General features: G+C 47.2%; 1 protein-coding gene across 1 annotated transcript in view; it reads right to left on the bottom strand.

Annotated features, from left to right (window-relative positions):
* Nucleotides 1-17277, bottom strand: part of kmt2d (lysine (K)-specific methyltransferase 2D) — a 35063-nt gene that overhangs the window by 6840 nt on the left and 10946 nt on the right. Inside the window, exons 21-48 of the mRNA XM_034087193.1 lie at nucleotides 17072-17242; nucleotides 16852-16974; nucleotides 16597-16718; nucleotides 16371-16506; nucleotides 16189-16269; nucleotides 16029-16106; nucleotides 15763-15921; nucleotides 15529-15598; nucleotides 15125-15363; nucleotides 14921-14994; nucleotides 14317-14367; nucleotides 12599-14200; nucleotides 12332-12508; nucleotides 11933-12057; nucleotides 9930-11806; nucleotides 9412-9535; nucleotides 6619-6700; nucleotides 6464-6530; nucleotides 6125-6357; nucleotides 2959-6012; nucleotides 2724-2873; nucleotides 2479-2643; nucleotides 1893-2040; nucleotides 1728-1809; nucleotides 1467-1639; nucleotides 1219-1343; nucleotides 998-1133; nucleotides 578-699 (exon numbers count right to left, since the gene is read on the bottom strand). Of these exons, the coding sequence (XP_033943084.1) occupies nucleotides 578-699; nucleotides 998-1133; nucleotides 1219-1343; nucleotides 1467-1639; nucleotides 1728-1809; nucleotides 1893-2040; nucleotides 2479-2643; nucleotides 2724-2873; nucleotides 2959-6012; nucleotides 6125-6357; nucleotides 6464-6530; nucleotides 6619-6700; nucleotides 9412-9535; nucleotides 9930-11806; nucleotides 11933-12057; nucleotides 12332-12508; nucleotides 12599-14200; nucleotides 14317-14367; nucleotides 14921-14994; nucleotides 15125-15363; nucleotides 15529-15598; nucleotides 15763-15921; nucleotides 16029-16106; nucleotides 16189-16269; nucleotides 16371-16506; nucleotides 16597-16718; nucleotides 16852-16974; nucleotides 17072-17242 (9746 nt within the window). The remainder of the gene's footprint in view (nucleotides 1-577; nucleotides 700-997; nucleotides 1134-1218; nucleotides 1344-1466; nucleotides 1640-1727; nucleotides 1810-1892; nucleotides 2041-2478; nucleotides 2644-2723; nucleotides 2874-2958; nucleotides 6013-6124; nucleotides 6358-6463; nucleotides 6531-6618; nucleotides 6701-9411; nucleotides 9536-9929; nucleotides 11807-11932; nucleotides 12058-12331; nucleotides 12509-12598; nucleotides 14201-14316; nucleotides 14368-14920; nucleotides 14995-15124; nucleotides 15364-15528; nucleotides 15599-15762; nucleotides 15922-16028; nucleotides 16107-16188; nucleotides 16270-16370; nucleotides 16507-16596; nucleotides 16719-16851; nucleotides 16975-17071; nucleotides 17243-17277) is intronic.

Here is a 17277-nt window from a genome sequence, read left to right as displayed (position 1 = left end):
AACCTGTCTATGCTGCCACAGAACGCCTCGTTGGAGATTTCTCTTTTTCTTCCTGGGTACAGTGACGTGCCCATACCCAAATGGACCAATCCGTGGACACACACACACACACACACACACACACACACACACACACACACACACACACCCCCCCCCCCCCCATGCGCTAGTGGAGCCTCGCAGCTGGGAAACTGTGGCACGCTTACACAGGGGGGGGGGCCCCTTCCCGCATTCTCATCGGTTTGTCATTACTGGTGTCATTTTCTGGTTGCTAACAAACACCATTGTAACACATAATCACTGATGTTCCGCTGTAACGGTGGTGGACTCATCAGAACAGAGTGGGAGAGCTGACCAATCAGAGCACAGTGGGCTCAAAGGGAGGGGGGTGCAGGAGCTCCAACAAGCCGTTTAGGACGGAGAGTGAATACACATACTATGCAGAGATGCTGTATGAGAAACCAATGTGAGTTTGGAACATGGAACAATGTAAATCTATTCTAGTAGACCTCAACAATGGAATTATGATCAGTGGAGATGGCCATGACATGGGACCTTTAAAACTGTGATGACATACCTGTTTTATGAGAGCCAGAATGTCCACTTGTTTCTTCAACGTACAGCCTGGTAGAGACACGTCAAATTGCCTTAGCCACTCATCCTGACTGAGTGAAGCCCCGTCCTTTGTACACAAAGCCCCTGGAAAACATGACCATCTTATTATGAATCTTTATTTATGGTTTAATACACTTACAGGTCGTTCTAGCAGTGAAGTCACTCTACAACAGCAACTTTCCACAACTCTCATGCTCAAGCTAAAACTCAAGAGGTTATGTTAGCCCTTGCTGGCCATTAGAAAGAATACAAGTTTAGGGCCCTTCCAGCATTGGCTTCACTTTTCAAAACCGGAGATTTCCACTTGTATGAGCTCACAGTATGTTATCGTGATCGTCTGAACCCTATGAGACAACATGAACAGTAATCTCTAAATTCATACCTGACTGCTCTGGTCCTTTTCCAGGCCCCTCCACTCCAGACATGTCAGGGTTTTGGGTTGGGAACGTCACCTCATAAGAACCTGGCATCCGTATATTAAGCAGCTGGGCCATGGCCAACATGACGTGGTTCAGTTTCTGGAAAAAAGTCAGTTCAAATTTGTGTTAACTGCGTGGAAATAGAGAAAGGTTAAACAGAGTCAATGACATCATAGCTTTGTACCTTGGCTGCAACAGAGGACAGGGTGAAGGTGACGGCCACTTCGTTGTTTTTGGCCTTGTCCCAATTGTTGGTGGTGGAAACCACCTTGCTATCGGATGCTTCAAATGGTTTGTTTTCAGGGAATGCTACAAAAGAAAATGAGTACATTATTTGTATATGCAGTTTGCATAAAAGCTAGCATTTAAGTTATATAACAGTTTGATATTAGATACATATATACGTAAAACGTCCAGAATGTTGTGTAATACCTGGGATGGCAGTGCGAGGTATGAGGGGGATGATTGGGGATATTGCTCTCTCCGTCTCCTCCTCTTTGGGCTCCCGTAAGTGAGGGAAACGTGGCGTTTCATCTCCTACGTTACTCTCAGGGGAAGATGCCGGAATGATGCTTTCTGGAGCGTCCTCATCATCACTCTCCATCCTGTAAGACAGACATTTCCTACATTAAAAGCCATTCAGAAACAAAAAATCCACGTATTCAAGCAGACATCAGACTTCTCCTGTAGTACCTGATGTCCTCATTCTGGTTGTGTGGTGGGGTGGGGAGAGCTGCTAGGATGTCTACACTCTTCACCTCCTCTTTCACAGAATCTGCAGGGAAAATATAAAGTATTTAGAACCACATTTTATATTCATGAAAAACATTCATTCATGCCAAATCCTTCATTGTTTACCCATTGGCTCTTCTGCTGTCTCGGTGTCTTTTTGACCCTCAGACAGCTCCTCCCCAGAAGTCACTCCATTCAGCAGCTTGTGCTGGACTGAAGGCGGAGGAGTAGGTGGCAGCGAGGATGGAGGTGTTGGGGGGTTGCTAAGGTTACTCTGTAAAGGCAAACAACAGTTTCATTGTAAAACAACTTTGTTTCCAACCTTTAAATTGCTTTAATTAGAGGTGCAACGATAAAACTAAAAAATAATCTGATGTGTAGTCGATAACAAAACTATAGTATAGTATTCCAGCATGATGTGTATGTATATGCGTGTGTATACACATATTTTATTTATCCTTTGTGGTCTATCTAGATTATTGTGATTATGTAAATGAGGATTATTAGTATTATTCAATTGTTGTCCAATTATGGATGTGCTGTGTGGCTGTCTGTGGGGGGGGTGGGGGTTGTTGTGTATTGTTCTGTATTTTGTGTTAAATGTGTGAAACTCAAAAAAAAAAAAAGTGTGAAACTCAATAAAGAGTATTTATAAAAAAGAAAAAATGTTGGCACAGCCTGCAACAGCTAACCATTACATGTTTTGTTTTACCTTTGTGAGTAACTGTGAATAATAGTCGGGGATATTGTCCAGCACTGCATTTCCAAAGGATCCTTTGAGCTGGGCTTTGCCGTTGGCTGGGCTGCTTCCGAAAGGGGCAAACAGATCCAGGCTGGCAGTGATTGAAGGCTCCATCAGGGGCAGTAGAGAGAGACCCTGAAGGGTGCATCGGTTAGTTTACACAAGGATGAACCACTTGAAACATTTCATGAAACTTAATTTAGCTATCCCTTTACCTGTTTGAGTTGCTTTAACAGGGCTTCAGCACTTTTTCCAACTTCTTCCTTCTTATTCTTCTTCCGTGCATTAGGGCCTCGGTCTCCAGCTGCCTTGTTACTGCGCTTTGGCTTTTGTACCGGAGACCTTTTGGTTATAGACTGTAAATCCTGTAAGATAAATAAAAAAGGAATGAGAGATTCTTTCCCCACCAAAAACATTATGCAAAAAAGAAAGCATTCAAGAAAAACATACCTCCATATTTCGTGGAGTTCCTTGAAGTTTTTGCTCCAGCATTGCTAGTTTACTGTTAATGTGGCCATTTATTTCATTGTGGATTCCTTCAGAGGGCCTTTGGGCACCAAGCTGAAGGTTCTTGGTTCTCAGGAGTTTCTGAAGTAGTTGCTGTCCAGTTTCAGGGCGAGGGCCTTGACTCCCAGGATCTCCAGCATTGATGAATCCAGTGTTGTTAGCAGAAGTAACTGCCTCCCCCGTTGCCTCTCTCTTTATAGCCCCAGAATGAGCCTCTGGTGCACCATCACAATGAAACTCCCTTGGCTCCTGTTTAATGTTCTGTAGGGTCATCTTGTATATCTCTCCTACTCTAGAGCCATGTTGTGTGTGAGGACCGTGGCTCTCTGAGACCTGCTGCACATGTTGCTGAATATTCATGACTTTCTGTGGACCGTTGGGAATAACTGAGCCTGGGTGAGACATTTCATTGCCTGATATCTGAGCTTCCATTTTCATTCCTGGACAATCAAGTGGACTCTTGGCTCCAGGTGACCTGAGTGGAGATGCCTTGACGTGGCTGTACGGACTCCCCCTTCCAGCCCTACTGTCAGCTATAGAAGGTGAGGAAACATGCGATGAGTGAGGTGAGGCCGGATGGGCTGGGCTCATGCCGAAGGGCCCTCTAGGTGAGTATGCATGGGATGGAGAACCCTGCATGCGGCCTGCTGCAGCTGCCATCATTGCTTGTTGGTTCTGGTTGGGAGTGGGTGGACGCATCCCCATAGCTGGATTAAATGGATGCCCAGGAGAGTTGGCTATTGGCTGACGTGGAGATGTTGGTCTTACCATGCGGCCCTGGTCCAATGAGGAAGGTGGCACTGGCACCTGGCCTCTCATCATATGTTGCTGCATCATCTCTCCCACCTGTTGCTGTTGTTGCCCGGGGACCATCATCCCTTGCTGCATTTGGGGAGCCACAGCAGGTTGTTGGCCCAACATGCCCGGTTGTTGCTGAGGGCCCACTACTCCTGGTTTCCCGATGGCTCCATATGGCATCTGCTGCACAACCTGTGGCATCTGTCCCAGTGGCATCTGTCCCTGTGGCATGTTAGGCCTTAACTGACCTTGTCCCATGGACATCCGCAACATCTGTCCCTGTTGGAGCTGCCTCTGGGCAATCATGGCCTGGATGTGCTGAATCTGCTGGTTTGGAGGAAGATTACGAAGCTGGGGATTCTGAGCAATTATGGCCTGGATGTTGATGGGGGTGCGGATCTGTCCAGGTGGACCCACAGGCCTCTGCACTATCATCCCTTGCTGCTGGGCTCTCATCATGCCCATCATGGCCTGTTGCTTTTGCTGCTGGGCCATGAGGGCTTGTTGTTGTTGTTGTTGTTGTTGATGTTGTTGTGGATTATGACCCATCACAACAGGCTGTGGCTGGCCAGGATGGTTCTGGCCTATGATCTGCTGCTGGAGGTTGGGGTTTGGTGATTGCTGCATGGCATTTTGACCTGCTTGCTGTTGTTGCTGATGAGCCAAGAATTCAATTGGTTTGACTTCCTCCTTTATGGTCATCATCATAGGCTTGTCAACACCAAGGGACCCTTGCCTCTGGAGAGTGAGAGGATGTTGTTGCTGATGTTGCTGAAGCACAAGAGCTTGTTGGTTTTCAACCAAGCCTGTTTGTTGCTCAGGGGCAGACTGGGGATTTAATTGTTGCTGCTGAGCAATATACATCTGGTTTTGCTGCTGCTGCTGCTGCTGCTGCTGTTGTAACTGCTGTCGTCCCAAGTCATTCTGATGATCATTTGCAGAGCCTAGGTGGGACATCTGATTGGGTGTTGAGGGTCCACTATGCTGTGGTGGCGTTCTTGAATCAGGGCTGAGGATCCCACCCTCTTTGGGGCCTGAGTTTTGGTTATCAGTAGCTGCTTGTGGCTGGGGTGTGATACTTCCTGCTGAAGGCGAGGAGCCCATCTGTGGGGTAGAGGGTTGGGAGAGAACTCCTTGCTCTTGGCTGGACTGACTGATCAACTGTGTTTGTCTTTGCTGTGCCATCTGCTGCTGCTGAAGGTGTGCCATATTCTTTGCAACATGTTGCTGCTGCTGCTGCTGCTGCTGCTGCTGTTGTTGTTGTTGTTGTTGTTGTTGTTGTTGTTGTTGTTGTTGTTGTTGTTGTTGTTGTTGCTGCTGAGATGCAGCCATGCGTTGGGCCAGTATGCTCTGTTGTTGTGGAGTCAATTGGGTCTGGGGAGCCCTGAGCACAGGATGACCCGGAGAACCAACCATTCCCTGCTGACCCACCACCAGCTGAGGCCTCTGTTGCTGTGATGGTGCAACAGTGGGGTTTCCCATAATCCCTGGTTGAACTGCCATCATGGCTTGAGCATGATTCATAGGCTGGCCTCCTGCGAGGTTCTGTGGAAGTGGAGCCACAGACTGGCCTCCAACCATTCCTTGTGGGACATGCACCATACTCTGCTGATTGGCCTGGTTGACTAGCATTCCCTGTTGAGGGTTTGCTTGCTGTTGGCCCATAAGTGGGTTCTCCATCATGCCGGGCGGTGGCTGGGGGACTAAGCCAGGTGGTTGATTTGGGTGTGGCATCGGTTGCTGCCCCATCATCACCTGTTGTTGCTGCTGTTGCTGCTGGAGCTTTGCCATTTGCATCCTATGTTGAAGCTGTCTTTCTTGGAGAAGCCTAGGGTCTGCACCTTGAATTCTAGGCCCCTGTGGGAAGAATCCTGTTGGAGCACCAGGTGGACCAGGGGCCCTGGCAACACTGGCTCCCATGGCTGCAGGAAGCTGGGGTTGGGCTCCACCAACAAAAGGCTGCCCCTGAGGCATCCTGACAGGCATTCCACCTTGGGGCATCACACCAGGGTGTTGGCCCATTACTGGTGTTCCCTGTTGGCCAATCATCATCTGGCCAGGCATCTTGGGAAACATGTGAGGAGGGGCCGCCTGTGCAGAATGACCTGGGGTAAGAATACCTGAGCTTTGTTGATGCTGCTGCTGCTTGCTTCTGTACTCTGCAATGAGATTGGTGTGCTCCTTCTGCTGCTTGCGTACCTGGAACAATTATGAACATATATCATTTTGCAAATCTAGATGCCATGTGCCGTTTCTGTGGACACCTTTTTATACATAAATTGTTAATGTAGTTAATATAAAATCTACACACCTGGTCAAGCTGTTTTTGAATTTTGCTCTGCTCTTCTGTTACCAACTTTAGTTTCTCTGCATCTGCCTCAGCAAACTCCCTGCCAGCTTTCTTAGCAGTGCGTTGCTTAGCACACAGTGCTTTGCGTGATTTGCGGTGAACTCCAATCTGTTCCTCCAAGAATTTTAACTGCATTTGGAGTAACTGCTGGGTGTGCAGAAGCCATTCTTCATATTGGTGCTGTTCTGCATCATCTGTAACAGAAAGATTCAGTTAAGACAACCACAAAAGAGGAAACAGCAATATAACCTTTTTCAAATTATTAAATGTATTTTTATCGGCAGTAAGGGTAGAACGTACTGATGATTCCTTGCACAAACTGAGGCGGGTTAGGTCTTGACACTGTAGGATCACTTGTTTCTCCCTCCTAAACACAAAAAACATTTATTAATTAAGCTACATAAGAGTGAAAATAAAAGTTAATCAATACATTTTTGACAAGCCTGACAGCATACCTTTGGAGGTACAAGTGTAGGCTGATTTGGATCTGTGCCGGGGGCAGAGGACAGCCTTTGAGCAAGCAGAGACACTTGTTGCCTGAAGAGGAATCAAAACATAAAACATACAACTATAACTGCAAAATACCAAACAATTGTCTGGGATGGAAAGTTGTTTCCAAATCATTGATCGAAAACGTTAAAATGATCAAGATGTTTTCATCACCATGAGTGTTTTGTTATATTGAATAAGATAGGACAGTTAAACTTTGATACTGCTACATACCAATTCACTGTCTTTTAAAATTAGGAGTGGAGAACAGTTTGAAGATAAAACAACATGCTTTATCTGCAACTCTTCTACAGGGATAGTCACTCGCACAACACATCCTACTCAAACTAGCAATCTTTAAATATTGAAGATTTCAAAACTCTGCTGCAGAAACTCTCCTCTCTACTCTCTCATCCTATCTGGACTCTCTCTGTCCTCTCACATCTCGGCAGGCTCGTCAGTCCCCTCCTGCTCCCTGGCTAAATGACGCACTGCGTGCTAATAAGGGCAGCAGAGCGGAAATGGTGGAAATCCAAACACCGCGACGACCTCCTAACCTATCAGGCTCTCCTCTCCTCTTTCTCTGCTTCGATCGCTCAGGCAAAAAGCACTTTCTTTCAAGATAAGATCCAATCTTCCTATTCCAATCCTAAAAAACTATTTTCCATCTTCTCCACCCTCTTGGACCCTCCCAAAGCCCCTCCCCCCCTCCTCACTTCTGTCAAGCGACTTTGTTAACCACTTTGGAAAAAAGGTTGATGATATTCGCTCTTCTTTTTCTGACTCACCTTTACTCACCGATGGGTCACCAGACCCTCCTTCCACCCGCACACTAACCTCCTTTTCCCCTCTCTCGCCAAGTGAGGTTCTTACCCTCATTACCTCTGCCCGCCCTACCACCTGTCCTCTGGACCCTATCCCTTCAAACCTCCTTCAGACTATCGCTCCTGATATTCTACCGTTTCTCACCCATTTCATCAACACTTCTCTAACTTCTGGTCACTTTCCAAACAGTCTCAAGGAGGCAAGAGTAAACCCTCTCCTAAAGAAACCCACTCTCAACCCGTCTGATGGTATAAACTACAGGCCTGTCTCTCTCCTCCCGTTCCTGTCTAAAACACTTGAACGCGCTGTCTTTAAACAACTCACCTGCTATCTCCATCAGAACAACCTTCTGGATCCGCACCAGTCTGGTTTCAAGGCAGGTCACTCCACAGAAACTGCCCTCATTGCTGTCACTGAGGAACTGCACACTGCTAAAGCAGCCTCCCTCTCCTCTGTCATCATCCTGTTGGACCTGTCTGCTGCATTCGACACGGTGAACCATCAGATCCTCCTTTTCACTCTCCAAGAACTTGGGAGTTTCAGGCTCTGCACTTTCCCTCCTCACCGCATACCTCAAAGACCGTACCTACAGGGTAACTTGGAGAGGGTCCGAGTCTGACCCTTGTCAATTAACTACAGGGGTCCCTCAGGGCTCTGTTCTTGGTCCCCTCCTCTTCTCCCTGTACACAAACTCGCTCGGATCTGTCATTAGCCCGCATGGTTTTTCATACCACTGCTACACTGACGACACCCAATTAATTCTGTCCTTTCCCCGCTCAGAGACCCAGGTCGTCGCACGCATCTCTGCTTGTTTAGCTGACATCTCTCAGTGGATGTCCGCTCATCATCTCAAGCTCAACCTTGACAAAACTGAACTGCTTTTCATTCCAGGAAAAGATTGTCCCACTCTTGACCTGACTATCAACATCGGCACCTCTGTTGTTTCCCCGACCCAGACTGCAAGGAATCTGGGTGTGATCCTAGATAACAACCCGTCCTTCACTGCAAACATCGCTGCTACAACCCGTTGCTGCAGATACACGCTTTACAACATCAGGAAGATACGTCCCCAGCTGACCCAGAAAGCGACGCAGCTTCTGGTCCAGGCTTTCGTCACCTCACGCCTGGACTACTGCAACTCCCTCCTGGCTGGTCTACCTTCATGTCCCATCCGACCTCTGCAGCTCATCCAGAATGCAGCGGCTCGTCTGGTCTTCAACCTTCCTAAATTTTCCCACACCACGCTGCTCCTCCGCTCCCTTCATTGGCTTCCGGTAACTGCTAGAATTCACTTCAAGACACTGGTACTTGCGTACCATGCTGCAAATGGATCTGGCCCTTCCTACATCCAGGACATGGTTAAACTGTACACCCCAGCGCGTGCTCTACGCTCTGCATCAGCCAAACGACTCGCTGCACCCTCGCTGCGAGGGAGACCCAAGTTCCCATCAGCAAAAACACGTGGGTTTGCTATCCTGGCTCCAAAATGGTGGAATGAGCTCCCCATTGACATCAGGATGGCAGAAAGCTTACACACCTTCCGGCGCAGACTGAAAACTCATCTCTTTCGATTCCACCTCGAGCGATAGAATTACTAACAAAGAACTGCTAACAGAGTACTTATATACTAATAAAGGACTGGCTTATCTATAGCCAGTTGAGTAGCACTTGAAATACTTGGCTCTATGAAACCTGATGTACTTATATGATTCTGTTTTCTTCAAGGTTGTGTCTTCCTGGTCGAATGTACTTATTGTAAGTCGCTTTGGATAAAAGCGTCAGCTAAATGCAATGTAATGTAATTTCTTTTCTTTACACATTTGTTTTTTTCATTTAAATGTTTCTGTTTTTATTCAAAATCAACTTTTGTTTATTAAAATCAAACGTAAGGCCCCCCAAAAATCTACCGAACAAATTGAAGTAAAAAGAAATACCTGTTAATGCCAGGGGGAACAGCCATTGGATCCTGTGCCAACACTCTCTTGATACCCTTAAGGGCCACCATCTTTGCCTTGGCAATTGGATCCATGATGTCATCGGTAGCAAATGTGTCCAAATCTGCAATGAAATAGGAAAAAGGTCTGATGATACAGTGACATGGATGGAAGTTATTTTATCCCAGAAATAATTCAGATGAACTATGTTAATGTGATTTTAGCCCTTTTATGCCACTAAGAATGATGAAATGATCGCATAGTAATCACATCTAGTAAGTAAATCTTTTAGAAAAATTAAAAACAAAATGCTAAATAAATAAAAAAGTGTTCAATGTCTGTGCAAAAAAAAAAAAAAATGTATGGGAGGGAAGACCCTGCAGCTTATTTTGGCATCTTATTGGTAAGAATGTTGGTGACATTCTTTGTTAAAAATCATGTAAATATAACATGAACTATTAAAATAATTATTAAGGCTATGTCCATTGCTGCATTATGTCATAAGGCTTTGAGCTTACCTTTATCTGGGAAGAAGTTGTTGGCCAGAGGCAATTTAATCCCAGGCTGCGGCTGCGGTTGATGACCGACACCCGGGTGGATCCCCGGCGGCCCCATCCTCACCATGGCTTGCTGCTGGGCCATGTTCATGGGAGGGGCCATTCCAGTTCCCATAAGTCTTTGCTGCTGCTGCTGCTGCTGCTGCTGCTGCTGCTGCTGCTGCTGTTGTTGTTGTTGTTGCTGCTGCTGTATCATGTGCGGGGCACGGGGTACCATCCCTGGCTGAGCCATCATTCCCTGTGGTGGTGGACGATGGTGGTGTGGCAGCATTATCTGGCCCGGAGTCTGAGGGTGCGGCTGTTGTTGACTTGAGATGCCAGGAAAATGAGGCGCCATGCCTCCCTGGTGGAGGGAGTTGAGATGCTGCTGCTGCTGCTGCTGCTGCTGTTGCTGCTGCTGCTGCTGCTGCTGCTGCTGCTGCTGCTTCTGTAGTTCTTTCTTCTCGTGCTCCAGCAGATCCTGTATAAGAAGGGGCAGCTCACCATCTAAAGAGCTCTCTACCTTTGCCAAATCTACAGCAGGGGAGTGCTGTCCACCTACATCAGGCAGACCCAGTGGATCATCATTCATATTTGAATGTGAAGCAGCTGAAGGAAAAGGCAATCCACCAGCTTGTCCTGGGAGGGGGTACTGAAGTCCCCCTAACCGAACAGAACTGAGTGAAGCTGACTGGTTATCTGGTTGTGCAGACTTGGAAGATGGCGTGGTCCCACCAAGAAGCATTGACACAGCCTCTCCAAATTCATCTTTTACCACAGTGTGTCCTGGATGCATCTGAGTCATACCTCTGTCCTCTATTTTGACCTTGGAGATATCACATATGTCTGCAGAGGGTGGCAGTTGAGTAGCAGACCCTCTTGCAGTGCCAGCAACTGTTGTGACCTTCTGTCCTGGCTCCAACTTGGCTTTTACTTCCACTTTAACATGTGCAGATCCAGAGGAAGATGCAGGTGCTTCACTCTCTGCTTCCACTAACCGGAGCTGGTCTGAGAAGACATCTTTCGGGTCTCCTTGGTCCAGTTCAGGGTCAGCGTAAGCCAGCAAGTCAAACTCGTCACTGTTAAGCAGGTCGTCTAAATGTGGATCATTGGTCTCCAGGTTGTCCAAGTTGCCCAAGTCATCATCTCCCTTGTCAGGGTCCAAGTCCAGAGCCAAATCATCATCATCATCCACACCTCCATCCCCTGGGGCATCCCCAAGGCCTTCAAGGTCAGGTTCTGGCAGCTCCTCATTACTCACTGCTGTTGCAGGCTGGGAGTGTGTGACCAAGCTTGGTTGTTGGAGATGATGCTGCTCAGTGCTAGGAATGCTTGTATTGGAAGTAGCTGCCTGGTGCTGCAGGTGGGGATGCTGTGTTATTGGGCCTGTTGACTGAGGCATTAAAGCTGGAAGTCCACCCTGCTGTAACCTAAAATGCGAGTTGCTGCCCCCGTCAGTTTGAATGCCACCAGCTTGACCCATTGGATGTTGCTGAACAAAAGATGCTGCCATCTCTTGCTGAGGGACAAAGTGCCGTTGTCTCGGCTGGGGTACACGGGGCATAAACTGAGGTCGTAGGGGTAGTCTTTGTGAGTTGTGTCTCAATTCAATGAACTGTGGTGGAGGCCCTTGACCCATTGACTGCATGGTCTCTCCTCCATGTCCTGGCATCATGGTGTGAGGGTTACCCATGCCTTCCATACCCTGCATGTTGACAGCAGGGTTGAGATTGTGTCTTATGCCCATGGCCTCCATGCCGGGCTGGGGGAACCTCCTTGGGCCTTGAGCCTGGCCCTGCCACTGAGGAGGGAACGGTTGACGAACAAACATGCCCTGAGGTCTGGGGGGCCCTGGTTGCCTAAATGACAGAAACACACAGAAGAGAAAATATTTTAACGTTTTAACATTTCTTGAATTTTCTTTTTTACAAAGTGAAAACATTGTGATTCGGCATATTGTAAATCCACATGGTTGACGTGGTTACCTTAGTGCATTAGGATCCATGATGGCAGGGGTTCCTGTAGGTGCAGGGCGAATGACCCCCATGCCTCCAGTCATAGGCATCTTTGTTGTCATAGAAGCCTGAGCAGTAGCAGCAGCAACACGATCCTAAAGGAAGTAATGATGGCAAAAAGAGGCAGATGTAACATTCCTTTTGTTCGTTTATAGAACACTTTTATCCAAACCTCATTAAAATTTGCTGCCATACATCCACTCTCGCACATTAATGGATGCGAGCTACAATGCAAGGCACTCATCTGACCATCTTTCACTAACATCAGAGAGGTCAAAGTACATCCTCAGCTATAAAGTGGTGCAATTAAAATGAGTGACATTCAAAATGTATCTTTTTGAGTCTAAAGCATATTCGTAAGGTGCATACCTGTGGATAAGGTGGCGGTGCTCTGTGGGCCTTGTCTTGTTGAAAGGCTCCCATCTCTCCTCCAGGCCAGCCAGGGGATCCACTGCCAGCAGCAGCCGCTGCAGCAGCCTCCTTCTCTTGTCTGATGGTGTTTCTCTGCAGTTTTTGTCTGATTAAGAATTCCCGTAGTCTGAGTCGCTGAAAAAAACAAAAACATAACAAGAATTGATTAGAAAAAAACACCTAAAAAGTGCAGAGCATGATTGTTAATGGCTAATATGTTCATACCTGTCGGTGCTTCTCTAGCTCAGAGGGGCTGAGGCCGACTAAGGCAGGGTCCTGAACTGCTGAAATGTCAGGCATTTCTGGAGTGCTTTGCAGAGCAGGCTGCTGATGTGCATCTGTAGGGCGGACAGCCATCAGATCTTGAGATCCGGAGAGATTTGGCCCCCTGGAGCCAAAGCCGTCTGTCTGTAGAGTTTGTGGCTGTTGTTGCTGAAGCTGACCCTGTAACATCTGACTCTGCTGTTGGGTCATTTGGAAGCCTCCCGTGCTGGGGCTGCGACTGAAAGTAAGAGGTGCTGACGGTTTACCAGAGAGAGGGTCCCCTATGGAACTGTTGGTGGGATGTGGTGGAGGTGGCTGGTGAGGATTGGGTGAGCCTTTGTAAATTGCTGTTCCCTCTGGGGCAACAGAAGGGGGTCGAGGGGGTTTGTGGAGAGTAGCAAAAGGGTCTCTAGATTGTGGCCTTGAAGGTGGCTGAGAACAAGGGTCCGGGGATTGGAAACGAGGCGTAGCAGGAGAATGGACAGAGTAAGCATCATTGGAGAGGCCCCCGGGAGTGTGGGGAGACTGAGAGCTGCCCTGTGAATTTGGGCTGGAGGGCACTCGAGGGCACATTTCCTGTTGAGCAACAGGATGTCTCTGGGGCCCGAGAGGACAATTGTCGGCAGACTGCGGCCTGGGAGTCAGTGGTGACTGGGCGTGGGGGTCAGAAAAAGAGTGAGAAGGAGACTGCCTGTAGCCTTCAGAGGGGTGTCCTGGAGATGCTCCAGGATGCACCTCCCCTTGATGCATTCGTGGGGTCATAGGTGCCTTGAACAAGCCATCCCCCGAGTCCAGCATCCCAGCAGGAGAGCCAGTGGATAGATCAGGCCTCACAGCAGAGGAGCGTGGAGAGGGGGCGCTCACATCAGCCCTGTACTGCCCTGCAGGGGAGGAAGTCACTGCAGAGGGCGACGGGGATGAACCATATTCAGGCCGGCCCATCACTTGCTGGTTTCTGAAAGGGTCTCCGTAATGGGGGTTGTGGGGTGGTGAGAATATTGGCGACTCCCCAAGCCCTGAACCTCTCGAATGAGGACTCTCTGGATGTCCGAGTGACTCCTGGGAGCCTTGCTGTGATTGTGGTAGATGACCATGTTGCTGCTGCAGCTGTGATCTGAAGTAGGGGTCAACCTGCTGAGCCCGTCTGGGGGTTCCAGGAGTTCCTGGTTGCATGTCAAAGGGGCCAAGACTGGCTGGCCGTCCCTGAGGAGGACCCTGTGGTCCGGAAGCGGAATAACCTGAGGAAGAGGCCTGTAAAGGGCTGGCCACAGCATGGGGGAACGGTGTGGTTGGGTGAGAATGAGGTGACTGAGGAGGAAGCTTGGCCAAGGGATCTGTCCGGATTTCAGCCGAACCCGGAGTCCGAAGAGGCCCGTCTGAGAAAAAGACAGAGGAGGATCCTGAATCTGGAGGGAAGGGAAATGGACTCTCTGCAGAACTGGGCTGGGAAGAGATGGATGTAAAGCCTGAAGGTGGAGGGATCTGGAGGTGCAAACTGGGTCTTTCCGTCTTCACACGCACTCCCTCCGTCTTTATAGGCCTGCACACCTGACTCTCCGCCTGCTGTGGGAAGAGGAGAGTACAGAGGAAGCATGAATGATATGCACCACCACTGAATGAAAGGTATCAAACCATGCATTTGCTTTGAAAAAGAAAAAGGATTCTTCAGCTTTAGTCACCTTCTGTGCCTTGTTGATCCTCTGAGCTGCTCGGTTATCTTTGGCCTTTTGCTATAAAATGTAATGAGATTGTTCCAATATTATAAATGCCATTTTAACTTATGCATAACAAAAACATGCATTATTATAAATCAGAATGTAAAAATGGTCCATGTTAAGTTCTAGTGCAGTAATGTAATCCTTAGCAGAGAATGAAGTTGTATTTTGCTGTTAGCAATGTTAGCTACTTGTCAAAGAGTCATGTTGAGAGCCGTGATCAATATACCTTTAAATGCGGATATACTGTACTTAAATGTCAATACGGATGATCTTACTACTAAATGTAGTAATACCCAGCAGAAATTTAAACATTTGAGTTACAGTTTTGTTTATTTCTGTATTTGGTCATTTTTCACTCAAGGTTTTATGTATAGAAAGTGAAGGTACAATAAGCCATTAGAGACAATTCAAACAGAATAACAAGAACGCAAGGTGTATGATAACTATTTGGGAAAATGCACAACATGAGAACCGCAGGAAACTATTGTTGATTTGATATAGAGGTATAGATATTTTTTTAACTATATTATATATTTAACTAAAAAGCAATCAAAACAGAACTCACCAGATATGGAACCTTGTCAGCAGCTGACACCTTCCTCCAGACCTTCATGATTTGTTTACAGCGATTAGCCCAGTCTGTGACAGGAGAAATATTTAACAGCTGCCCAATATATAACGGAGATATAAAACTTACTTTAAAAAAAGCACAAGGTCCGTTTTGTCCTCTTATAGACTGTGTATATATTATTATTTCGTCCTCTCTTACCTGGGTAGTCCTGTCTGAGAGTGGGAAAGTTGGTATTGGCATAAAGCACCGGGGAAATGGTTGAGAGTTCTCCCAGCTCCTCGTCTTTCTCCCACCGCTGGAGGCTGCGCTGGTTGTAGGATAGCCCATCACTTTCTCCCTCAGTGGGGGTCGGTGGGGAGGAAGGGGTTACTGGGGTAGAGGGATTGGCCCAGGCGCTTTCCTCACTTCCATCTGGACTGAACAATCCTCCTCGCTCCCTGCACACCATATGATTACAAGTTATTGTCTTGTAAATGAAAAGGTTCTCATGTGTTAACTACATTGTAAAAAATGAAGTGTGAGTATAAATTCATACCGATCTACAGCAACAGTTACAAATTGTTGTAAAATAAAATGCTTAGGAAAAGCAGTATTGGTCTTACCGCATATCGAAGAACGGTGACTGAGAGAGGCCAGGAAAACCATCCATCATTCCAGCGGAGGGCAGGGACCCTGTTAGAGATGGTGCACGCTCAAATTCATCTCAAGCCACAATTCACTTAGTCATTCATTTTGTAAATAATCCTCCTTACACAATCAAACAACAGATATGGTTTTATACTGTCTGTGTATCTGTTTATTCATATGAGTGGCTGATGACATGTCCTTGTACACACCTGAGAGGAGAGCTCTCTGCGGCAAAGCGCTACGATTGAGTTCTCCCTTACTGCCCTCCAAGATGGGCTTCATGCCCCCCAAAGAGGAGCCGTCTGACGATCCCAGAACCTTCCTGAAGAACTGCTCAGAGTCCTGACTTTCCACCCCTAACGGAAGACCTGTCACACAAGGACAACAGCATGTAAGGTAGGGTGCTACATCAGGTATTCTCCCCACTGATTGATGTTGCATACTGATAGACCAAAGAAACCTCTGGTGGGAATACCTTCACTCTTTTCTGCATCAGAGTCATGAGGATCAGTTGACGCCTGTTCTTTCAGTGATGAGGACGGTGCAGAAACTCCTAAACAAATGTATCATTTTAAACCAACCTGCAATTACAACACTAAGAATAAACCAGCAGCAGCAAACGAACAGAAACGTACCTGCACCTTCTCCCTGAGCCTGGGGGCCATCACCCCCCTCTTGCTTGATAAGAAAATATTCTTTCACCACACGATCTTCATCTAGTAAAAGAAGCACAAAGGTCACAAAAGGTGCTCGTCGCATCCACACCCACAAATGATTTCCAGTTTTCAGGTGTCAGAGGTCAAGTTAGTGTTCTTACTCTCTGGGGCAGAAGTTCTGACCCCTGACGGTGCTGGTAATGAAGGTCGGACCAGGCATGCGCCCGGCCTCTGCCCTGGAGGTGTCATCACAGCTTTCTTACCCAAGTCTATAAGTGTCTTCCCAAAGAAAGCCTCCTGAAAAATGTACAAACATTTCAAAATTACCTCACTGGATAAAATGAGTTTAAAAACGGTTTAAAACAGTGGGCATAGAGAGAGTTGAACCTGGAGATAAGATGGAAACATGTCCTCAAGTTTGCTCTTCTTCCGTCCCCGTCGCTTCTTGGCCTGTTCCTCACCCTCCACTGGTTTAGGATCCATGATGTTATCTGTGTCAGGGTGAGGTCCTGCACATATAATTATGCAATTCAGTTTCACAATTTAACTGAATTTACAAAAAAAAAACATCAATGGGTTTTCTGAATACATAAGTGTTTATTTTTGCATTGGATGTAATTCAATTCTAAAATTGTCACCAACCCTCGTCAATGGTTCTCTCTATTGGCTGTCCATCTAATGTAGTCTCTCCAGCAAGCTGGGCGAAAAACTCTTTCTTCATCCGTGTGTGACACTTCCTTTGTCGCACCATGAAGCCTCCAATTCCTGTTACAAAATACAGATAATGATTTGTTCATATATTGTGGTTACTCAAGACATTTGTAGATGTTTGAAGTCTTTTGGCAAATTCTTGATAGCTTACCAGGCCTGTAAGGTTTCCGCTTTCTTTTTTTGCTGTCCTCAGTCTCCTCTGCTCCTCCTTTGACACCATCGCAGTCGGCCATGCCATCAGGGCCTACGTCTGCACCCCCTTCTCTGTCAGGGCTCCCAGGGTTCTCCATTTTGGATTCACATTCCATGGGCTCCCCACATCCTTAACAAACAAGATAACAATAAATTGAGTCTGAC

The sequence above is a fragment of the Pseudochaenichthys georgianus genome, chromosome 7 (assembly GCF_902827115.2).
Source record: "Pseudochaenichthys georgianus chromosome 7, fPseGeo1.2, whole genome shotgun sequence".
In the NCBI taxonomy this organism is placed as follows: domain Eukaryota; kingdom Metazoa; phylum Chordata; class Actinopteri; order Perciformes; family Channichthyidae; genus Pseudochaenichthys; species Pseudochaenichthys georgianus.
Note: the sequence above shows the minus strand (reverse complement) of the source record. Positions and strands in the feature narration are given on the sequence as shown.